Genomic DNA, 24345 nt, shown 5'->3' on the forward strand with positions numbered 1-24345 from the left:
GTTTACACATACCGGAAGTGATTGTTAAACCATGTCACCCGTTTGTTTCATAAAACAGTTATTTCAATAAACCAAAAACGGAATATAAATGTGTCTAGTGGCAATAATCTATCCAGTGTTGCGTTATGCTTTTTACAAACTATTTTTATATTCCCTTGAAGTCAGTTTGAACGTCAGAGCAAACCGGAAGTTAACGTAAAGCGGTGTCGCCCTCTAGCGTCACAGAGTGCTACCACTGGTTCGTTCCGGTCTTCGTCAGCCAACCAGGAAAGGGGGTTTGCTGTGATCTGGACTGAGGCGGATGAGACCAGCGACCATTGTTCCGTTCTTCCTACCCCCCTCTATTTTTTTTTGCCAAGCTAAAAACACGAGTCCCGAAGCGGCTACCCGCTACAAAGCGAAGCTAACTGCTATTATTGCCACGTTTTTTGTGCCCCCACTCGACGTACTGGTGGTGGGGTCCGTTCGGTTTTTTGTCATTCAGCTGCTAAATGGAAATAAAACGAGGAGCTGAAAATGGCACCAGTCGAGGTAGGTCTTCTGTCACGTTACGACAAAAAGCGGGGGTTGTTTCATTTTTCAGACGCCGACATCATTGGGGGTAGTTTGCGGGTAACTAGGTGACGACCAGCGCCTTCACGTTCAGGCTAATGTGTGTTTTGCTAATGCGCGACACGAATTAGCATGTGCGGTATGGCTGCCTAGCATCATCGCGCTGTCCTCGGGGCTACTAGTGTTTCTGATCAGCTGACCCTTGTGTCGTCGACGGCCTATTATGGGATCGGTTGTTGTCGCCATGGGAACCAAGAAGCGGCCTTGGGGGCCTGCTGGGTGTGAATGAATTGGGATGCTGAAAGTGGAGTTTAAAAATAATGACTCTCAATCTGTCGTGAAGTGGTGACTTGTTTGCCTTTATAAATGAAGTGGTGTTGTTGTTTTCATTCAGCAATCAAGCTCCTCCATTTGAAACTTAAAGACACTCATTGTCAGTCACCACTTATGTGCAATAATGATGTCATAAAATTAGTCCGAATTGTTTGCTGGAATTATTGCATTCTTTTTGTTTTCTTGTCTATTCCAGCTAACGACCTCCCCGTGCATTACCTCCGCCTCCTGGCCCCACCCTTGCAGCTACTTTCGGCTGCGATGTGGCGCGTCGTCCAACAGGGACTGGTGGACCACTACGGCATGCTGGAGGAGTTTGTTACCATGGTGACGGAGCTGGTCCCCGAGCTCATGAGCTACAGCCAGAGGGCTCAGCTTACTCTGGGACTCCGGGCCAGGGTCGGTAACCAAAAAAAACCCGTCTCTCGACGCTTGATTTTCCGGATGGGGCCAATTGAACGAGATTGGGTGGCTTTTGCGTGTGTGTGTGTGGCTTCAGCTGGTTCTGGAGTTGTGTCGAGGTGAGCAGCCGGCGGATATGCAAACGATGCAGCCCCATCTGGATAGAATCAAAGCGCCCGTCAGCACAGCCAAGGATAACCATGTAAGTAAGACACAAAAAAAAATTAATATTTCAAGCCTGCTTCAATGGGATCCATGTTGCGTGTGGTCAAGAGTACCATCGACCAGGTGGAGGAGTCAGAAGTGAACTTTGTGGAGCTGGTTCACTCCCTCTTGGAGGATCCAGTGGAGAGGAAGTACTTTTTTGAGGTAACAACATCCGCCGTCATCTGCCGTCCACCTAGAATCCTTCAGCGCGGCAGCCATTTTGTCCTACCATAGGAGATTTTTCCCGTCTACTTTGGACCAAAGTATCACGCGGCGCTGGAGATGCTAGTATGGGAGTTTATATCCCGACTAGAGGAGCTGCTCCCGGTTCCTGATTTTACGCAGGTGGCTTGTTTTAGCATCCGCACTGTGATTTCTTTATTTTTTGTCACTTTCACGTACATTGAAGTAATGTGTGACTCTGTCCTCTCTGCTCAGCTGGCGGCTTTGCTGGGAGACGCTCCGTCTTTCCTCGGCGACTGTTTACAGTCCTTTTTCCCACCGGCGGATATGAAGGCTCTACTTGAACACCACCGAAACCTCGGACATTTTGAGGAGAAAGGTGATGAACGAACACCCCCACAAAACGCTCGTTGCCATGGCGATATAGTAACACTGTCCCGCCATTTTGTTTATTTTTGTAGATCCGAGGTTGTTGCCTATGGACGACTGCATCCTCACCTCCATGTCCATCCCACCGGGAAGCAAAGCCGCCACGGACGCTTCCCCTTATCTGCCCGCCCACCGAGACCCGAGACCGTCGGACCACCACGACGGCATCGGGCCGCCGGTTGAGGCGAGCACCCCGGAGGTGGCGAGCGGGAGGCTTCGCGAGGCGAGGAAACAGATTTCCTGCGAGGAAACCATCGACCTTACGACGACCAACGACCCGGAAGTGGGAGTGGGGGGGGCGGACGAGCTCAGCCTTAGTTTTAGGGGGGGGCGGGCGCTCAGGAAGAGGAGGTTGAGCGGCAGCGTGGAGACGCCGGCAAAGCAGAGGATGGACGCGGCGGCCATTTTGTAAGACAAACAGACCCCCATTGTAGAAACAATAATAATAATAATAATAATGTCATGTATAATGTCATTTTTGTTTTTTGTTTTTTGCCAGAGAGTCGTCAATGGATGATGACAATTCTGGCGAATCCCCCCTCATCACCATATGGGGGGAGTATACAGGTTTGGATATATCCAATATTGTTCTACTTTAAAATGTACTTTAAAAAAGTACACACAATAACTTTAACAATGTTTTTTCTGGCTTTTGTAAGACGCTCACGAAGGTCCCGTCGCCGCCGCCTCGGCAAACGACGCCAAACTTCCCTGGACGGAAGAAGAGACGCTTCACCTACTGGACATTTGGGGCAACGACTCGGTCCAACGCGCTTTGAGGGGCTGCCTGAAAAACCGCCACATTTACATCCAAATCGCTCACAAAATGGCCGAGAGGGGCTTCAAGAGGACGGTGGAGCAATGCCAGACGCGCATCAAGCGGCTGAAAAAAGGATTCCGGCAAAATAAGTCAGTCACGTGCCTCCCCTCGCCGCTCGTTTGCGTGCCATAACTGAAACGCTGTCCTTTTTACCTCCCCCCTCAGAGGCTCCTCCCGGGTGGAACATACTTTTTACGAGCACATGAAGCGGGTGCTGGATGCGCCGGCGTCGGCCGCCGCGCCCGCATTGCCGTACGACGTGGACGAGGTGATCGACGACGACGAGTCACGGGACGACGGCGACGACGACTTGCAGATTGTGGGGCAGACCAGTCAGGAAATGGGTACGTTGCCGCCATTTTGGCTCACACATTGACAGACACCCCCGCTAAAATAAAAAAAATACGTTCCATTCAAAGGAACGCGAAACGTGCCGTGGACGGAGGCGGAGACGCTGGCACTTATCAACACGTGGGGGCAAGAAAAGACACAGCAGGAGTTGCGGGGAGCAAACAGAATCATGCACATGTTCCCCGTCATCTCCACCAATATGGCCGCTCAAGGTTTCTCCAGGACGCCTGAGCAGTGCCAAACCAGGCTCAAAAGGCTCAAGTCCAGTTTCAAGCAGTGCCACGAAAACAAGTAGGCGTTTTGTTTTGCTTTTATTTTGGAGGGGCGGTTGCATCTTTTGTCTTCTTTGTCGCGTAGCATGAAAGGCCTGGAGCAAGTTCAGTGCAAGTTTTACCACGAGCTGGCGCGGTTTTTACTGAAAGAGCACCAATCGCCGCCGCTGAACGAGGCGTCCGCTGAGATCGACAACGACTCGCCATCTTGCTCCGCGCCGGATGTCGGTACGCCACAACATAAAATGGCCGCCAATACCAAATTTTGATGTTTGAAGCCTGCTGATGTTCGTTTTTCCTTCAGTGTCTTTCGTGAGCCTCCAGGACGACAGGAAAAAAGTCCCCTGGGCAGACAACGAGACCGTCATCCTTCTGGAACTTTGGGGAGAATCCCAAGTAAGCACAAAAATCTTTCAAATCCACGTTGGGGAAATGTGCGAGACGTTATTTCCGCTTTTTCGAACCAGCAAAACGCAAAAGGCCACCCGCTCAACGTCCACCTTTTCGGCGAAATATCGGACAAACTGTCCGTCCACGGCTTCACCCGCACCGCCGACCAGTGCCACACCCGAATCAAGCGGCTCAAGACCAACTACTGGCAGTGCCGGTACAGCAGGAGGTCCGGCAGGGAACGACAAGCTCGCTTTTGCAACCGGCGGCGGGGGTGAAAATTGAAAATAATCCATGTTTTTTGTCTTTGGATGTTTCGTTCGCAGTCTCTCCGGCGGGTCCGACAAGGTCAATTTCAAATTTTTTGATTTGATGGAGCGAATCATGGACAAGCGTCCGTCCACCTCCGCCGCCGTCTCGGACCCCATTGAAATCTCCGAAGACTCCAGCGGCGACTCGGTGACTGAAACAGGTAAACGTTTTTTAAAAAAATGGCGAGGTGTCAATGTACAAAGTGGGCGGGGCTTCTGGACAGAGGGAGAAGCGGGACTGTCCGTCGTCAGCCCGTGGACGGACGAGGAGACGTCGGCGTTGATGGACATCTGGGGGGAAGAGGAAGTGCAACGCTCGCTGGCGGGTTTTGTCCCCAACGGTCACGTTTACGCCGATATTTCCCACCGGCTGCGCGACTTGGGCTTTGCCAAAACGCCGGAGCAGTGCCACGAGAAAGTCAAGACGCTGAAAAGTCACGAGGGGAAGACGTGAGTGCGATACGCCCGCCGACGTCGTCAACCGAACGTCATCGCCATCTTGTTTTTTTGTCTTCCAGATCCACCGGGCGAGTCGATGACAAATTGTACCACCGGATGGAGCGAACCGAGGCGACCCCGCCGGGCGATGAGCGGGAGGGGGCGGCGCCGGATTTGCTCAATGCGCCGTGGGGCGAACGGGAGACGGAAGCCCTGGTGGAGGTTTGGGCCACCGACGACGTGCAGCACAGCCTTAAAACATGCGTCCGCAACGGCCACGTTTACGCCGACGTCGCCGAGAGGCTTGCCGGCGCCGGTTACACGCGCAGCGCCGAGCAGTGCCAGGTCAGGATCAAGCGGCTGAAGAAGACCTACAGGCGCTACTGCAACAGTCGAAGGCAATGGAGAAGACAAAAGAAAACATCATAATACGACTAACAACAATAATAGGAAGAAGATGACATGTGTGATTTTTTCTTTTTTTTAATTGTAATTTTTTTTTTTTTCTTCAGAAATGGTCGATCTGGAGCCTTCCGCTACTTCAACCTGTTGGCTCCGGTTCTGGGTGACAACTCGCTTTTCAACGACGCAGATGTTTCCTCTTCTTTGACATCGATAGCCTTGCCGCCCCTCGAAGAAACCTATGGCGACATCTGTAAGTACACTAGTCTTTGAATCCATTAGGTGCGCCGTACCCCACGGTCACGTATAGTAAGGCGTTTTTAGGCCGAAAAAAGACCACGTATAGAGAGGCGTTTTTTATGCGAAAAAAAGACCATGTATCGTAAGGCGTTTTTAGCTAAAAAAAGACCATGTATAGTAAGCCGTTAGTGTAAAAAAGACCACTTATAGTAAGGCGTTTTAGGCATAAAAAGACCACTTATAGTAAGGCGTTTTAGGCATAAAAAGACCACTTATAGTAAGGCGTTTTTAGGTGTAAAAAGACCACTTATAGTAAGGCGTTTTTAGGTGTAAAAAAAGACCACTTATAGTAAGGCTTTTTTTAGGCAAAAAAGACCACTTATAGTAAGGCGTTTTTAGGCGTAAAAAAGACCACTTATAGTAAGGCTTTTTAGGCATAAAAAAGACCACTTATAGTAAGGCGTTTTTAGGTGTAAAAAAAGACCACTTATAGTAAGGTGTTTTAGGCATAAAAAGACCACTTATAGTAAGGCTTTTTAGGCAAAAAAAGACCACTTATAGTAAGGCTTTTTTAGGTGTAAAAAGACCACTTATAGTAAGGCGTTTTTAGGTGTAAAAAAAGACCACTTATAGTAAGGTGTTTTAGGCATAAAAAGACCACTTATAGTAAGGCTTTTTAGGCAAAAAAAGACCACTTATAGTAAGGCTTTTTTAGGTGTAAAAAGACCACTTATAGTAAGGCGTTTTTAGGTGTAAAAAAAGACCACTTATAGTAAGGCTTTTTTTAGGCAAAAAAAGACCACTTATAGTAAGGCGTTTTTAGGCGTAAAAAAGACCACTTATAGTAAGGCATTTTTAGGTGTAAAAAAAGACCACTTATAGTAAGGTGTTTTTAGGCGTAAAAAAGACCACTTATAGTAAGGCTTTTTAGGCAAAAAAAGACCACTTATAGTAAGGCTTTTTTAGGCAAAAAAGACCACTTATAGTAAGGCGTTTTTAGGTGTAAAAAAGCGATTGGCTGGCAACCAATTCAGGGTGTCCCCCGCCTCGTGCCCGAAGACAGCTGAGATAGGCTCCAGCAACCCCCGCGACCCTAATGAGGAATAAGCGGTACGGAAAATGAGATGAGATGAGATGAGAGGTGTAAAAAAGACCACTTATAGTAAGGCGTTTTAGGCGTAAAAAAGACCACTTATAGTAAGGCTTTTTTAGGCAAAAAAGACCACTTATAGTAAGGCTTTTTTAGCCCAAAAAAGACCACTTATAGTAAGGCTTTTTAGGCAAAAAAGACCACTTATAGTAAGGTGTTTTTAGGTGTAAAAAAACCACTTATAGTAAGGCGTTTTAGGCGTAAAAAAGACCACTTATAGTAAGGCTTTTTAGGCAAAAAAAAGACCACTTCTAGTAAGGCGTTTTTAGGCGTAAAAAAGACCGCTTATAGTAAGGCTTTTTAGGCAAAAAAAGACCACTTATAGTAAGGCTTTTTTAGGCAAAAAAGACCACTTATGGTAAGGCCTTTTTAGGCAAAAAAGACCACTTGTAGTAAGGCTTTTTTAGGCGTAAAAAAGATCACTTATAGTAAGGCTTTTTTAGGCGTAAAAAAGACCATTTATAGTAAGGCTTTTTTAGCCCAAAAAAGACCATGTATAGTAAGGTGTTTTTAGGCGTAAAAAAGACCACTTATAGTAAGGCTTTTTTAGGAGTAAAAAAAGACCACTTATAGTAAGGCGTTTTTAGGTGTAAAAAAGACCACTTATAGTAAGGCGTTTTTAGGCAAAAAAAGACCACTTATAGTAAGGCGGTTTTAGGCGTAAAAAAGACCACTTATAGTAAGGCGTTTTTAGGCAAAAAACGACCACTTATAGTAAGGCGTTTTAGGCGTAAAAAAGACCACTTATAGTAAGGCGTTTTTAGGCAAAAAAAGACCACTTATAGTAAGGCGTTTTAGGCGTAAAAAAGACCACTTATTGTAAGGCGTTTTTAGGCGTAAAAAAGACCATGTATAGTAAGTAAGGCGTTTTTAGGCGTAAAAAAGACCACTTATAGTAAGGCGTTTTTAGGCAAAAAAGACCACTTATAGTAAGGCTTTTTTAGCCCAAAAAAGACCATGTATAGTAAGGTGTTTTTAGGTGTAAAAAAGACCACTTATAGTAAGGCTTTTTTAGGCGTAAAAAAAGACCACTTATAGTAAGGCGTTTTTAGGTGTAAAAAAGACCACTTATAGTAAGGCTTTTTTAGGCGTAAAAAAAGACCACTTATAGTAAGGCGTTTTTAGGCGTAAAAAAGACCACTTATAGTAAGGCGTTTTTAGGCAAAAAAAGACCACTTATAGTAAGGCTTTTTTTAGGCAAAAAAAGACCACTTATAGTAAGGCGGTTTTAGGCGTAAAAAAGACCACTTATAGTAAGGCGGTTTTAGGCAAAAAACGACCACTTATAGTAAGGCGTTTTAGGCGTAAAAAAGACCACTTATAGTAAGGCGTTTTTAGGCAAAAAAAGACCACTTATAGTAAGGCGTTTTAGGCGTAAAAAAGACCACTTATTGTAAGGCGTTTTTAGGCGTAAAAAAGACCATGTATAGTAAGTAAGGCGTTTTTAGGCGTAAAAAAGACCACTTATAGTAAGGCGTTTTTAGGCGTAAAAAAGACCACTTATAGTAAGGCTTTTTTAGCCCAAAAAAGACCATGTATAGTTAGGTGTTTTTAGGCGTAAAAAAGACCATTTATAGTAAGGCTTTTTTAGGCAAAAAAGACCACTTATAGTAAGGCTTTTTTAGCCCAAAAAAGACCATGTATAGTAAGGTGTTTTTAGGTGTAAAAAAGACCACTTATAGTAAGGCTTTTTTAGGCGTAAAAAAAGACCACTTATAGTAAGGCGTTTTTAGGTGTAAAAAAGACCACTTATAGTAAGGCTTTTTTAGGCGTAAAAAAAGACCACTTATAGTAAGGCGTTTTTAGGCGTAAAAAAGACCACTTATAGTAAGGCGTTTTTAGGCAAAAAAAGACCACTTATAGTAAGGCTTTTTTTAGGCAAAAAAAGACCACTTATAGTAAGGCGGTTTTAGGCGTAAAAAAGACCACTTATAGTAAGGCGGTTTTAGGCAAAAAACGACCACTTATAGTAAGGCGTTTTAGGCGTAAAAAAGACCACTTATAGTAAGGCGTTTTTAGGCAAAAAAAGACCACTTATAGTAAGGCGTTTTAGGCGTAAAAAAGACCACTTATTGTAAGGCGTTTTTAGGCGTAAAAAAGACCATGTATAGTAAGTAAGGCGTTTTTAGGCGTAAAAAAGACCACTTATAGTAAGGCGTTTTTAGGCGTAAAAAAGACCACTTATAGTAAGGCGTTTTTAGCCCAAAAAAGACCGTGTATAGTAAGGCGTTTTTAGGCGTAAAAAAGACCACTTATAGTAAGGCGTTTTTAGGTGTAAAAAAGACCACTTATAGTAAGGCGTTTTTAGGCGTAAAAAAAGACCACTTATAGTAAGGCTTTTTTAGGCAAAAAAAGACCACTTATAGTAAGGCGTTTTTAGGCGTAAAAAAGACCACTTATAGTAAGGCTTTTTAGGCGTAAAAAAGACCACTTATAGTAAGGCGTTTTTAGGTGTAAAAAAAGACCACTTATAGTAAGGTGTTTTTAGGCGTAAAAAAGACCACTTATAGTAAGGCTTTTTAGGCAAAAAAAGACCACTTATAGTAAGGCTTTTTTTAGGCAAAAAAGACCACTTATAGTAAGGCTTTTTTAGGCAAAAAAGACTTATAGTAAGGCTTTTTAGGCATAAAAAAGACCACTTATAGTAAGGCGTTTTTAGGTGTAAAAAAAGACCACTTATAGTAAGGTGTTTTTAGGCGTAAAAAAGACCACTTATAGTAAGGCGTTTTTAGGCGTAAAAAAGGACCACTTATAGTAAGGCGTTTTAGGCGTAAAAAAGACCACTTATAGTAAGGCTTTTTAGGCAAAAAAGACCACTTATAGTAAGGCGTTTTTAGGCGTAAAAAAGACCGCTTACAGTAAGGCTTTTTAGGCAAAAAAAGACCACTTATAGTAAGGCTTTTTTTAGGCAAAAAAAGACCACTTATAGTAAGGCGTTTTAGGCGTAAAAAAGACCACTTATAGTAAGGCTTTTTAGGCAAAAAAAGACCACTTATAGTAAGGCGTTTTTAGGCGTAAAAAAGACCACTTATAGTAAAGCGTTTTTAGGCAAAAAAGACCACTTATAGTAAGGCGTTTTTAGCCGTAAAAAAGACCATTTATGGTAAGGCGTTTTTAGGCAAAAAAAGACCACTTATAGTAAGGCGTTTTTAGGCGTAAAAAAGACCACTTATAGTAAGGCTTTTTTTAGGCAAAAAAAGACCACTTATAGTAAGGCGTTTTTAGGCAAAAAAAGACCACTTATAGTAAGGCGTTTTTAGACGTAAAAAAGACCACTTATAGTAAGGCGTTTTAGGCGTAAAAAAGACCATGTATAGTAAGGCGTTTTTAGGCGTAAAAAAGACCACGTATAGTAAGGCGTTTTTTGCGTAAAAAAGACCATTTATAGTAAGGCGTTTTTAGGCAAAAAAAGACCACTTATCGTAAGGCGTTTTTAGGCGTAAAAAAGACCACTTATAGTAAGGCGTTTTTAGGCGTAAAAAAGACCACTTATAGTAAGGCGTTTTTAGGCAAAAAAAAAGACCACTTATAGTAAGGCGTTTTTAGGCGTAAAAAAGACCACTTATAGTAAGGCGTTTTTAGGCGTAAAAAAGACCACTTATAGTAAGGCGTTTTTAGGTGTAAAAAAGACCACTTATAGTAAGGCTTTTTTAGGCGTAAAAAAAGACCACTTATAGTAAGGCGTTTTTAGGCGTAAAAAAGACCACTTATAGTAAGGCGTTTTTAGGCAAAAAAAGACCACTTATAGTAAGGCTTTTTTTAGGCAAAAAAAGACCACTTATAGTAAGGCGTTTTTAGGCGTAAAAAAGACCACTTATAGTAAGGCTTTTTTTAGGCAAAAAAAGACCACTTATAGTAAGGCGTTTTTAGGCAAAAAAAGACCACTTATAGTAAGGCGTTTTTAGGCGTAAAAAAGACCACTTATAGTAAGGCTTTTTTTAGGCAAAAAAAGACCACTTATAGTAAGGCGTTTTTAGGCAAAAAAAGACCACTTATAGTAAGGCGTTTTTAGGCGTAAAAAAGACCACTTATAGTAAGGCGTTTTTAGGCGTAAAAAAGACCACTTATAGTAAGGCTTTTTTAGGCAAAAAAAGACCACTTATAGTAAGGCTTTTTTAGGCAAAAAAGACCACTTATAGTAAGGCGTTTTTAGGCAAAAAAAGACCACTTATAGTAAGGCTTTTTTTAGGCGTAAAAAAGACCACTTATAGTAAGGCGTTTTTAGGCGTAAAAAAGACCACTTATAGTAAGGCGTTTTTAGGCGTAAAAAAGACCACTTATAGTAAGGCGTTTTAGGCGTAAAAAAGACCACTTATAGTAAGGCGTTTTAGGCGTAAAAAAGACCACTTATAGTAAGGCGTTTTTAGGCGTAAAAAGACCACTTATAGTAAGGCGTTTTAGGCGTAAAAAAGACCACTTATAGTAAGGCGTTTTAGGCGTAAAAAAGACCACTTATAGTAAGGCGTTTTTAGGCGTAAAAAAGACCACTTATAGTAAGGCTTTTTTTAGGCAAAAAAAGACGACTTATTGTAAGGCGTTTTTAGGCGTAAAAAAGACCACTTATAGTAAGGCGTTTTTAGGCAAAAAAAGACCACTTATAGTAAGGCGTTTTTAGGCGTAAAAAAGACCACTTATAGTAAGGCTTTTTTAGGCAAAAAAAGACCACTTATAGTAAGGCGTTTTTAGGCGTAAAAAAGACCACTTATAGTAAGGCTTTTTTAGGCAAAAAAAGACCACTTATAGTAAGGCGTTTTTAGGCAAAAAAAGACCACTTATAGTAAGGCTTTTTTTAGGCAAAAAAAAGACCACTTATAGTAAGGCGTTTTTAGGCGTAAAAAAGACCACTTATAGTAAGGCTTTTTAGGCGTAAAAAAGACCACTTATAGTAAGGCTTTTTTTAGGCAAAAAAAGACCATTTATAGTAAGGCTTTTTTTAGGCAAAAAAAGACCATTTATAGTAAGGCGTTTTAGGTGTAAAAAAGACCACTTATAGTAAGGCTTTTTTAGGCAAAAAAAGACCACTTATAGTAAGGCTTTTTAGGCGTAAAAAAGACCACTTATAGTAAGACTTTTTAGGCGTAAAAAAGACCACTTATAGTAAGGCGTTTTTAGGCGTAAAAAAGACCACTTATAGTAAGGCGTTTTTAGGCGTAAAAAGACCACTTATAGTAAGGCGTTTTAGGCGTAAAAAAGACCACTTATAGTAAGGCGTTTTTAGGCATAAAAAAGACCACTTATAGTAAGGCGTTTTAGGCGTAAAAAAGACCACTTATAGTAAGGCTTTTTTAGGCAAAAAAAGACCACTTATAGTAAGGCGTTTTTAGGCGTAAAAAAGACCACTTATAGTAAGGCTTTTTTAGGCAAAAAAAGACCACTTATAGTAAGGCGTTTTTAGGCGTAAAAAAGACCACTTATAGTAAGGCGTTTTTAGGCAAAAAAAGACCATTTATAGTAAGGCGTTTTAGGCGTAAAAAAGACCACTTATAGTAAGGCTTTTTTAGGCAAAAAAAGACCACTTATAGTTAGGGGTAAAAAAGACCACTTATAGTAAGGCTTTTTTAGGCAAAAAAAGACCACTTATAGTAAGGCTTTTTTTAGGCAAAAAAAGACCATTTATAGTAAGGCTTTTTTTAGGCAAAAAAAGACCATTTATAGTAAGGCGTTTTAGGTGTAAAAAAGACCACTTATAGTAAGGCTTTTTTAGGCAAAAAAAGACCACTTATAGTAAGGCTTTTTTAGGCAAAAAAAGACCACTTATAGTAAGGCTTTTTTTAGGCAAAAAAAGACCACTTATAGTAAGGCTTTTTAGGCGTAAAAAAGACCACTTATAGTAAGGCTTTTTAGGCAAAAAAAAGACCACTTATAGTAAGGCGTTTTTAGGTGTAAAAAAGACCACTTATAGTAAGGCGTTTTTAGGTGTAAAAAAGACCACTTATAGTAAGGCTTTTTTTAGGCAAAAAAAGACCACTTATAGTAAGGCTTTTTAGGCGTAAAAAAGACCACTTATAGTAAGGCGTTTTTAGGTGTAAAAAAGACCACTTATAGTAAGGCGTTTTTAGGCGTAAAAAAGACCACTTATAGTTAGGGGTAAAAAAGACCACTTATAGTAAGGCTTTTTTAGGCAAAAAAAGACCACTTATAGTAAGGCTTTTATTAGGCAAAAAAAGACCACTTATAGTAAGGCGTTTTTAGGCGTAAAAAAGACCACTTATAGTAAGGCGTTTTTAGGCAAAAAAAGACCACTTATAGTAAGGCTTTTTTAGGCAAAAAAAAGACCACTTATAGTAAGGCGTTTTTAGGTGTAAAAAAGACCACTTATAGTAAGGCGTTTTTAGGCAAAAAAAGACCACTTATAGTAAGGCTTTTTTGGCGTAAAAAAGACCACTTATAGTAAGGCTTTTTAGGCAAAAAAAAGACCACTTATAGTAAGGCGTGTTTAGGTGTAAAAAAGACCACTTATAGTAAGGCGTTTTTAGGTGTAAAAAAGACCACTTATAGTAAGGCGTTTTTAGGCGTAAAAAAGACCACTTATAGTTAGGGGTAAAAAAGACCACTTATAGTAAGGCTTTTTTAGGCAAAAAAAGACCACTTATAGTAAGGCTTTTATTAGGCAAAAAAAGACCATTTATAGTAAGGCTTTTTTTTAGGCAAAAAAAGACCATTTATAGTAAGGCGTTTTAGGTGTAAAAAAGACCACTTATAGTAAGGCTTTTTTAGGCAAAAAAAGACCACTTATAGTAAGGCTTTTTTGGCGTAAAAAAGACCACTTATAGTAAGGCTTTTTAGGCAAAAAAAAGACCACTTATAGTAAGGCGTTTTTAGGTGTAAAAAAGACCACTTATAGTAAGGCGTTTTTAGGTGTAAAAAAGACCACTTATAGTAAGGCGTTTTTAGGCGTAAAAAAGACCACTTATAGTTAGGGGTAAAAAAGACCACTTATAGTAAGGCTTTTTTAGGCAAAAAAAGACCACTTATAGTAAGGCTTTTATTAGGCAAAAAAAGACCACTTATAGTAAGGCGTTTTTAGGCGTAAAAAAGACCACTTATAGTAAGGCGTTTTTAGGCAAAAAAAGACCACTTATAGTAAGGCGTTTTAGGCGTAAAAAAGACCACTTATAGTAAGGCTTTTTTAGGCAAAAAAAGACCACTTATAGTAAGGCGTTTTTAGGCGTAAAAAAGACCACTTATAGTAAGGCGTTTTAGGCGTAAAAAAGACCACTTATAGTAAGGCTTTTTTAGGCGTAAAAAAGACCACTTATAGTAAGGCTTTTTTAGGCAAAAAAAGACCACTTATAGTAAGGCGTTTTTAGGCGTAAAAAAGACCACTTATAGTAAGGCGTTTTTAGGCAAAAAAAGACCATTTATAGTAAGGCGTTTTAGGCGTAAAAAAGACCACTTATAGTAAGGCTTTTTTAGGCAAAAAAAGACCACTTATAGTAAGGCTTTTTTTAGGCAAAAAAAGACCATTTATAGTAAGGCGTTTTAGGTGTAAAAAAGACCACTTATAGTAAGGCTTTTTTAGGCAAAAAAAGACCACTTATAGTAAGGCTTTTTTTAGGCAAAAAAAGACCACTTATAGTAAGGCGTTTTTAGGCGTAAAAAAGACCACTTATAGTTAGGGGTAAAAAAGACCACTTATAGTAAGGCTTTTTTAGGCAAAAAAAGACCACTTATAGTAAGGCTTTTATTAGGCAAAAAAAGACCACTTATAGTAAGGCGTTTTTAGGCGTAAAAAAGACCACTTATAGTAAGGCGTTTTTAGGCAAAAAAAGACCACTTGTAGTAAGGCTTTTTTAGGCAAAAAAAGACCACTTATAGTAAGGCGTTTTTAGGCATAAAAAAGACCACTTATAGTAAGGCGTTTTTAGGCAAAAAAAGATCACTTATAGTAAGGCTTTTTAGGCGTAAAAAAGACCACTTATAGTTAGGGGTAAAAAAGACCACTTATAGTAAGGCTTTTTTAGGCAAAAAAAGACCACTTATAGTAAGGCTTTTTTTAGGCAAAAAAAGACCATTTATAGTAAGGCGTTTTAGGTGTAAAAAAGACCACTTATAGTAAGGCGTTTTTAGGCGTAAAAAAGACCACTTATAGTTAGGGGTAAAAAAGACCACTTATAGTAAGGCTTTTTTAGGCAAAAAAAGACCACTTATAGTAAGGCTTTTATTAGGCAAAAAAAGACCACTTATAGTAAGGCGTTTTTAGGCGTAAAAAAGACCACTTATAGTAAGGCGTTTTTAGGCAAAAAAAGACCACTTATAGTAAGGCTTTTTTAGGCAAAAAAAGACCACTTATAGTAAGGCGTTTTAGGCGTAAAAAAGACCACTTATAGTAAGGCTTTTTTAGGCAAAAAAAGACCACTTATAGTAAGGCTTTTTTTAGGCAAAAAAAGACCATTTATAGTAAGGCTTTTTTTAGGCAAAAAAAGACCATTTATAGTAAGGCGTTTTAGGTGTAAAAAAGACCACTTATAGTAAGGCTTTTTTAGGCAAAAAAAGACCACTTATAGTAAGGCTTTTTTTAGGCAAAAAAAGACCATTTATAGTAAGGCGTTTTAGGTGTAAAAAAGACCACTTATAGTAAGGCTTTTTTAGGCAAAAAAAGACCACTTATAGTAAGGCGTTTTAGGCGTAAAAAAGACCACTTATAGTAAGGCGTTTTTAGGCAAAAAAAGACCATTTATAGTAAGGCGTTTTAGGCGTAAAAAAGACCACTTATAGTAAGGCTTTTTTAGGCAAAAAAAGACCACTTATAGTAAGGCTTTTTTTAGGCAAAAAAAGACCATTTATAGTAAGGCGTTTTAGGTGTAAAAAAGACCACTTATAGTAAGGCTTTTTTAGGCAAAAAAAGACCACTTATAGTAAGGCGTTTTTAGGTGTAAAAAAGACCACTTATAGTAAGGCGTTTTTAGGCGTAAAAAAGACCACTTATAGTTAGGGGTAAAAAAGACCACTTATAGTAAGGCTTTTTTAGGCAAAAAAAGACCACTTATAGTAAGGCTTTTATTAGGCAAAAAAAGACCACTTATAGTAAGGCGTTTTTAGGCGTAAAAAAGACCACTTATAGTAAGGCGTTTTTAGGCAAAAAAAGACCACTTATAGTAAGGCTTTTTTAGGCAAAAAAAGACCACTTATAGTAAGGCGTTTTTAGGCGTAAAAAAGACCATGTATAGTAAGGCGTTTTTTGCGTAAAAAAAGACCATTTATAGTAAGGCGTTTTTAGGCGTAAAAAAGACCACTTATAGTAAGGCGTTTTAGGCGTAAAAAAGACCATTTATAGTAAGGCGTTTTTAGGCGTAAAAAAGACCACTTATAGTAAGGCGTTTTAGGCGTAAAAAAGACCATGTATAGTAAGGCGTTTTTTGCGTAAAAAAAGACCATTTATAGTAAGGCGTTTTTAGGCGTAAAAAAGACCACTTATAGTAAGGCTTTTTTTAGGCGTAAAAAAGACCATTTATAGTAAGGCGTTTTAGGTGTAAAAAAGACCACTTATAGTAAGGCTTTTTAGGCGTAAAAAAGACCACTTATAGTAAGGCTTAAAAAAGCCTTACTATAAGTGGTCTTTTTTACGCCTAAAACGCCTTACCATACATGGTCTTTTTTTGCCTAAAAACGCCTTACTATAAGTGGTCTTTTTTACGCCTAAAAAGCCTTACTATAAGTGGCCTTTTTTCCACCTAAAAAACGCCTTACTATACATGGTCTTTTATACGCTTAAAGGCGAAGTAGGGCGTAAAAAAGACCATGTGTAGTAAGTCCCCAAGTTGGATTCGAACCAGCACCGCCTGCACCCAAAGCCAATGAGTGTACCACTGGACCACAAGTAACAGTTAGAAACAATGCACTGCTGAGCGACTACATAGTCTTAAGGCGTTTTTAAGCCCCAAAAAAAACACCATGTATAGTAAGGCGTTTTTAGGCCTAAAACCGCCTTACTAGTGCAGTGTTTCTAACTGTGAGTGGTGGTCCAGTGGTACACTCATTGGCTTTGGGTGCAGGCGGTGCTGGTTCGAATCCAACTTGGGGCCTTACTACACATGGTCTTTTTTACGCCCAACATCGCCTTTAAGTGGAAAAAAGACCACTAAGTAAGGCGTTTAGGCGTAAAAAAGACCACTTATAGTAAGGCTTTTTTAGGCGTAAAAAGACCACCTATAGTAAGGCTTTTTTTAGGCAAAAAAAGACCATTTATAGTAAGGCGTTTTAGGCGTAAAAAAGATCAAGTATAGTAAGTAAGGCGTTTTTAGGCGTAAAAAAGACCACTTATAGTAAGGCTTTTTAAGCCTTACTATAAGTGGTCTTTTTTACACCTAAAAACGCCTTACTATAAGTGGTCTTTTTTACACCTAAAAACGCCTTACTATAAGCGGTCTTTTTTTGCCTAAAAAAAGCCTTACTATAAGTGGTCTTTTTTACACCTAAAACGCCTTACTATAAATGGTCTTTTTTTGCCTAAAAAAGCCTTACTATAAGTGGTCTTTTTTCGCCTAAAACACCTTACTATAAGTGGTCTTTTTTACGCCTTAAAAAGCCTTACTATAGGTGGTCTTTTTTTGCCTAAAAAAGCCTTACTATAAGTGGTCTTTTTTACGCCTAAAACGCCTTACTATAAGTGGTCTTTTTTTGCCTAAAAACGCCTTACTATAAGTGGTCTTTTTTACGCCTAAAAACGCCTTACTATAAGTGGTCTTTTTTTGCCTAAAAAAGCCTTACTATAAGTGGTCTTTTTTACACCTAAAACGCCTTACTATAAATGGTCTTTTTTTGCCTAAAAAAAGCCTTACTATAAGTGGTCTTTTTTTGCCTAAAAAAGCCTTACTATAAATGGTCTTTTTTTGCCTAAAAAAAAGCCTTACTATAAATGGTCTTTTTTTGCCTAATAAAAGCCTTACTATAAGTGGTCTTTTTTTGCCTAAAAAAGCCTTACTATAAGTGGTCTTTTTTACCCCTAACTATAAGTGGTCTTTTTTACGCCTAAAAACGCCTTACTATAAGTGGTCTTTTTTACACCTAAAAACGCCTTACTATAAGTGGTCTTTTTTACACCTAAAAACGCCTTACTATAAGTGGTCTTTTTTTTGCCTAAAAAGCCTTACTATAAGTGGTCTTTTTTACGCCAAAAAAGCCTTACTATAAGTGGTCTTTTTTTGCCTAAAAAAGCCTTACTATAAGTGGTCTTTTTTACACCTAAAACGCCTTACTATAAATGGTCTTTTTTTGCCTAAAAAAAAGCCTTACTATAAATGGTCTTTTTTTGCCTAATAAAAGCCTTACTATAAGTGGTCTTTTTTTGCCTAAAAAAGCCTTACTATAAGTGGTCTTTTTTACCCCTAACTATAAGTGGTCTTTTTTACGCCTAAAAACGCCTTACTATAAGTGGTCTTTTTTACGCCTAAAACGCCTTACTATAAGTTGTCTTTTTTTGCCTAAAAACACCTTACTATAAATGGTCTTTTTTTGCCTAAAAAAAGCCTTACTATAAGTGGTCTTTTTTGCCTAAAAAAGCCTTACTATAAGTGGTCTTTTTTACGCCTAAAAACACCTTACTATAAATGGTCTTTTTTTGCCTAAAAAAGCCTTACTATAAGTGGTCTTTTTTCGCCTTAAAGGTGGTCTTTTTTTGCCTAAAAACGCCTTACTATAAGTGGTCTTTTTTAGCCTAAAAACACCTTACTATAAATGGTCTTTTTTACACCTAAAACGCCTTACTATAAATGGTCTTTTTTTGCCTAAAAAAAGCCTTACTATAAGTGGTCTTTTTTACGCCTAAAAACGCCTTACTATAAGTGGTCTTTTTTTGCCTAAAAACGCCTTACTATACGTGGTCTTTTTTTCGGCTAAAAACGCCTTACTATAAGTGGTCTTTTTTTGCCTAAAAACACCTTACTATAAATGGTCTTTTTTACACCTAAAACGCCTTACTATAAATGGTCTTTTTTTGCCTAAAAAAAGCCTTACTATAGGTGGTCTTTTTTTGCCTAAAAAAGCCTTACTATAAGTGGTCTTTTTTTGCCTAAAAAAGCCTTACTATAAATGGTCTTTTTTACGCCTAAAAAAAGCCTTACTATAAATGGTCTTTTTTACACCTAAAACGCCTTACTATAAATGGTCTTTTTTTGCCTAAAAAAAGCCTTACTATAGGTGGTCTTTTTTCGCCTAAAAAAGCCTTACTATAAGTGGTCTTTTTTTGCCTAAAAAAGCCTTACTATAAATGGTCTTTTTTACGCCTAAAAAAAGCCTTACTATAAATGGTCTTTTTTACGCCTAAAAAAAGCCTTACTATAAATGGTCTTTTTTTGCCTAAAAAAAGCCTTACTATAAGTGGTCTTTTTTTGCCTAAAAAAGCCTTACTATAAGTGGTCTTTTTTGCCTAAAAAAGCCTTACTATAAGTGGTCTTTTTTACGCCTAAAAACACCTTACTATAAGTGGTCTTTTTTGCCTAAAAAAGCCTTACTATAAATGGTCTTTTTTTGCCTAAAAAAAGCCTTACTATAAGTGGTCTTTTTTTGCCTAAAAAAGCCTTACTATAAGTGGTCTTTTTTACGCCTAAAAAAGCCTTACTATAAGTGATCTTTTTTACACCTAAAACGCCTTACTATAAGTGGTCTTTTTTTGCCTAAAAAAAGCCTTACTGTAAGTTTTTTTTTTTTGCCTAAAAACGCCTTACTATAAGTGGTCTTTTTTACGCCTAAAAAAAGCCTTACTGTAAGTGGTTTTTTTTTTGCCTAAAAACGCCTTACTATAAGTGGTCTTTTTTTGCCTAAAAAAGCCTTAGTATAAGGTGTCTTTTTTTACACCTAAAACGCCTTACTATAAGTGGTATTTTTTTGCCTAAAAAAAGCCTTACTGTAAGTGTTTTTTTTTTTTGCCTAAAAACGGCTTACTATAAGTGGTCTTTTTTTGCCTAAAAAAAGCCTTACTATAAGTGGTCTTTTTTACGCCTAAAAACGCCTTACTATAAGTGGTCTTTTTTTGCCTAAAAACGCCTTACTATACGTGGTCTTTTTTTCGGCTAAAAACGCCTTACTATAAGTGGTCTTTTTTACACCTAAAAACGCCTTACTATAAGTGGTCTGTTTTACGCCTAAAACGCCTTACTATAAGTGGTCTTTTTTTTGCCTAAAAAAGCCTTACTATAAGTGGTCTTTTTTACACCTAAAAACGCCTTACTATAAGTGGTCTTTTTTACGCCTAAAAAAGCCTTACTCTACAGGGTCTTTTTCACGCCTAAAACGCCTTACCTTATTTTAGACGATCAGCCGTCCACCAGCCACCTGCTTCCCGACCCGAGCAAGAAGTCTCCGTGGTCTGACCGGGAGACGCTGACGCTGCTCCAAATCTGGGGTGGCGACAACGTGCAGACGACGCTGAGGGGCTGCCTGAAGAACCGCCACGTTTTTGAGTTCATCTCGGAGAAGATGGGCAACCGAGGTTACGCCAGGACCACCGAGCAATGCTACACTCGCATCAAGCGCCTGAAATACGGCTTCCTCCACGAAAAGTCGGTTTCCTGCGATGAGAAAAAAAAAGAAAGAGTGGAATTAAAACGATGCGATTTGCGTCTCAGGCAGGACTTCAAGTTCTTCCGAGAGATGGAGGAAATCTTCCGTCGGGATTTAAAGTGCAGCGGCTCGCCGCTGGGTGAACCCGACGACACCTTTGAGCCCATCGGAGGTGAAAAGCTCCTCCGCCGCCTTCAAATAAAAATGTCAGCCAGTCGAATTTTGAACCCGCCCCCCTCCAGATTTTGTCGTTACCCCCGGCAACCAGTGGCTGTCAGACAACTCCAAGCACCCGTGGAGCGACGGCGAGACGGAGGTTCTGCTGAACGCGTGGGGGAGCGAAGACGTGCAGGCTTGCGCCAAGAACAAGCACATCTACACGCGGCTCTCCGAGGCCTTGGCCGGCCAAGGTTACCAGCGCACTCCTGAGCAGTGCCAGACCCGAATCAAGAGGCTCAAGTACGGCTTCCGACACTTCCTGGACGGCAGGAGGTAAGCGTCCGGCATCCGGCGCCGCCCCCTGCCGGCCGGCCGGCTCTGATGGCGTCTCGCCGTCCCGCAGAGGCGACAAACAGGAGTGCAAGTATTTCGACCAGCTCCTCAAGATATTCGGCGACGCGTACCTGTCGTCCGACGCCGCGGCGGACGACACGGGTGAGTGCTTTTTGGGAGGCCGCCGTCCAAAGAAGTCACGTCAAACTTGCTTTCTGTCCGTTCCAGAGTCGTAAAATTCTGGAGAAGAAGAACAAGAAGAATGTTAACGTGAGAGATTCTCCCCTGAAGCAATTGTGACTTGGTCCTCCTGTGCGCCAACGCCATATTCGGGTGCATTTGACAAGCGAAGACACTCCAAAAGGGACGGGGACGGGGACAGGGACGTGCTGGGCTTCCTCCCGGAATCACTATTTTTTTTTTTTTTTTTTTTTTACAAACGTCCACCATGTTTTTTTTTTTTATTGTACATGACAAACATGTCACTTGTCCAATCAATCAATCAATGACCTTTCTACTTCATTTTCTAACATTTGTCTTGTCAAGTGCTAAAAGGAGTGAAATCTTTCTTCAACGCATCGGACGTCTTAAGCAGAGTTCTATTTATTTAAAACAAAAATAATTCATGTTGGCTGTCTGTGATCCAAAGTTTTGGAGGTAATTTATTGAATTTTTATTTCAATGTTTATGCCTATCATCATTTTTATCACCGTCGAGGTATTTGTCTGATTCGTCATGTCCTGTTGTAAGTTGTCATGTGTCAATTTCACACTTTGTACAGATGAATCGTTCTCAATAAATCCTCTGAAAAGGGAAAAAATGTTTGTGACAATGACTTATTTAAAAAAACAATTGAGTGAAACTACGCCCCCCGGTGGCGACTTTGTGAACTGCAATTGTGGTGTCTTTTTTTTTTTTCGCCAGTAAAATACATTTACTTTATTACATTCATTTACATATAAATCTATAAATTGTAATTTACAAGCGCTTTTCAAAATCCCTTACTATACATTTTTTTCTGCTAAAAAATGCCATACTATTATACATGATCTTTTTTAGGCTAAAAATGCCTTATGATATACATAGTAATTTTTTAAGGGCTAAAAACTCCTTACTATACATGGTCGTTTTTTTTTTTCAGGCTAAAAATGCCTTTTTATATACATAGTAATTTTTTTACATGCACCTGAAAACGGCATACTATACATGGTAATTTTTTCAGGCTAAAACTGGCATATATATATATATATATATATATATATATATATATATATATATATATATATATATATATATATATATATATATATATATATATATATATATGGTGGGGGTTTTTTTCGGGCTGAAAATGCCTTATGATATACAGTACATGGTAATTTATTTGGGGTAAAAATGGCATACTATACATTGTATTTTTTTTTCTGGCTAAAAATGCCTTTTTATATACATGGTAATTTCTTTCGGCTAAAAACCGCATACTATACATGGTCGTTTTTTGGGGGCTAAAAGTGCTTTACTATACATTGTCGTGTTTTTCAGGCAAAAAATGCCTTATTATATACTACATGTATATGGTATTTTTTTTTCGGGCTAAAAATGGCATACTATACATGGTTGTTGTTTTTTTTTCAACTAAAAAATGCCTTACAGTACATGGTAATTTTTTTCAGACTAAAAATTGTGTTTTTTTTTTTTTTTTTGGGGGGGGGGGGCGCTAAAAATGCCTTACTATACATTGGTCGACGATATACTACATAAATGTTAAATCAACTCAATAATTTGGACAACTTTCACGCAAATCTGCGTGTATAGTTAAGGTAATTTTAACATTATTTTACATTTTTTGGTACTAATTCCTTGACTTTGAAGAAAATCTGTTCGGCAGAAGGTAAGTTTACAACTTATTTTTTTTATTTTATAAATGTATATTTTATTCTATGTCATTCCTAACCAAACCCAACATCCATGTGTGTTAATCGTCGTCTTTTTTTCCCTACAGTTGCACAGTTCAAATAAAATGGCGGCTCCAAATCAAAATGCCTTTTAGTAGCAACTACCTAATTTCCACACCGTTAAAGTTTCTTACCTTGTCTTGCTGGTCATCGTGGAAGTGTCCAGCTCGTCCCACCTCCTGTCAAGTCAGGAAAAAAAAAAACACCCACACTCATTCAAATGCAACTTGACCGATGAAAATTGATATTCTGTTCATAAAATAGTACTAACCAGCAGCGTCGTACCAAACTTTGACCAAGTTAGTGCTTCTGTTGCAGTTTTCCTCAACGTCGTGCTTTTTTAAAGTACGCAATCATCGCACCTGATCGAAGAAGATGGTGGCATCTGCGGACCTCGTGAAATGGTGGACACTGAAAGACAAAATGGCCGCCCAACGCTGACTTAAATGATTATTCATTAATGTTTAACGCCCCCCCCTAAAAAAGATTAAAAATAAAAACTTGTACCACACTGATTGTTACTTGACTGTAAAAATCATGTCGGTTTAACTTTTGTCCACCAGGTGGCGCTATTTATCCCATCGGCCTTTTAATCAAGGCAGAAGTCCCTTCAACGAGTAGGAATAATTCTTACAAGTCAGTCTTAATAAACCCTTGCCAACCGTTTTTTTCTTGTCTTCTCTTTAAAGTAAGGTATCAAATTCCGACATAAGCCTCAAACCAGACCAGAAAATTAGATTAACGAACTCTCACCTGTTATTAATCTTCTTTTGACTTTGTGTACATTTTTATACAACCGCATTTGCTCTGACGAACCCGGTTGTATTAAAAATGGGCGTGGCCAGAGCAGAGCGAAGGCGGAAGTACACACCGAAACATGTCAGTTGCTTAAACAACCTATAACACGTACGTAGTAACAAGTATTTGTCGTCTGTGTTGCAAGATGACCCCAACAGTCCACTTTCCATGAGAAAATAATCACAGCGAGCAAAAAAAATCTAATCAAACAGCATGAAATAGGTAATTAAATAATGTTTTTTTTTCTTTCTTGGCCACACCAATGTCATTTAAACGCATAAGCAAAGTATTGGCTGGTGTAGTGCAGTACAGCACGTTGCGTTCGTGTTAAGATCAGTCGAAATGTCAAACACAAGCCATAGCAGGCAGACAGGCTAGCTAACTCTTAGCTATCTATTAGCTAGCCAGATGAAACTTCCATTGAGTGAAAACTACGTCATCCTGTCATGCAAAATATAACACAAAAGGAGTGAGCAATGTTCATTCGCGCACATTCAATAGATTGTCAACATGCAAGGAAAACGTGCGTACATACCTGTGACAAAATGTCCGCAGCTGATTTGGACGGACAAGCAGCCTACGCCGAGACGACGTTCTTTCCTTCTGGACACCCACGCGAGTGTCAAATATAAATAAGGACGCTATTCGTGTTCGAGCGATAAAAATAACTTGCAGTTTAGATTATGCATTTCAAGCACACCGAACAAAGTTTAAACGTCCGCGCCGCTACGCCAAACATTTCACTGCTTCCGGTTCCGGTGGAGCTTTCACTTCCGGTTGTTTTTTTGCAGGGGTGAATTATTCCAACGTGTTTTTTAAGTCAAGAATAATACAGCAAGCCATGAAAAAAAATAAAATAAAATGTGAGTTATCAAAAAAAGAAAGAGCGAAATAAGAAATAGATAGAAATAATTACTACAATAGCCTTTTTTTCTGCCGAACTTTATTAGTATGCATTTCCACGCATTCACGAAAGGAAACGTTGACCATTCTTCGAAATACATTTAATTTGACATGAAACTAACTTAAATATTACATTTACAATACTTTTCTAAAATATTTAACTCGAATAAATAGTTAATAAAAAATAAATAATTAGCGTTTTCAAATCTGACAACGA

At 39.1% G+C, this 24345-nt stretch overlaps 1 protein-coding gene and 1 long non-coding RNA gene across 2 annotated transcripts; one reads left to right on the forward strand and one right to left on the reverse strand.

The window, feature by feature from the left end:
* The first annotated feature begins 224 nt into the window (after window positions 1-224).
* LOC148881582 (uncharacterized) lies at window positions 225-21283 on the forward strand. The gene is made up of 23 exons (XM_088989158.1): window positions 225-531; window positions 1082-1284; window positions 1385-1489; window positions 1561-1656; window positions 1729-1839; window positions 1933-2056; window positions 2139-2514; window positions 2606-2673; window positions 2766-3015; window positions 3092-3270; window positions 3346-3568; window positions 3635-3777; window positions 3854-3945; window positions 4017-4168; window positions 4266-4411; window positions 4475-4700; window positions 4769-5086; window positions 5201-5343; window positions 19730-19979; window positions 20046-20152; window positions 20223-20472; window positions 20543-20634; window positions 20701-21283. Exons 1-23 carry the CDS (start codon window positions 492-494, stop codon window positions 20706-20708), a joined length of 3702 nt encoding a protein of 1233 aa, XP_088845284.1. The 5' UTR covers window positions 225-491; the 3' UTR covers window positions 20709-21283.
* Window positions 20603-23954, reverse strand: LOC148881583 (uncharacterized). Its single transcript, XR_016113737.1, has 4 exons — window positions 23761-23954; window positions 22699-22838; window positions 22562-22606; window positions 20603-20712 (listed from the first exon to the last, which is right to left on the reverse strand). It is a non-coding gene; the product is annotated as an uncharacterized LOC148881583 (long non-coding RNA).
* Window positions 23955-24345: the final 391 nt, after the last annotated feature.

The sequence above is a fragment of the Hippocampus bargibanti genome, linkage group LG22 (assembly GCF_051943395.1).
Source record: "Hippocampus bargibanti isolate YZ-2025 linkage group LG22, ASM5194339v1, whole genome shotgun sequence".
NCBI lineage: Eukaryota > Metazoa > Chordata > Actinopteri > Syngnathiformes > Syngnathidae > Hippocampus > Hippocampus bargibanti.

What these genes read in the sequence shown, in the direction of transcription:
- LOC148881582 (XM_088989158.1), top strand. Translation starts at nt 492, where the DNA reads ATGGAAATAAAACGAGGAGCTGAAAATGGCACCAGTCGAG. An exon ending in CTCTGGGACTCCGGGCCAGG is followed by an intron (nt 1,285 to 1,384) that starts GTCGGTAACCAA and finishes GTGTGGCTTCAG; the next exon opens with CTGGTTCTGGAGTTGTGTCG. An exon ending in AGAAACCTATGGCGACATCT is followed by an intron (nt 5,344 to 19,729) that starts GTAAGTACACTA and finishes ACCTTATTTTAG; the next exon opens with ACGATCAGCCGTCCACCAGC.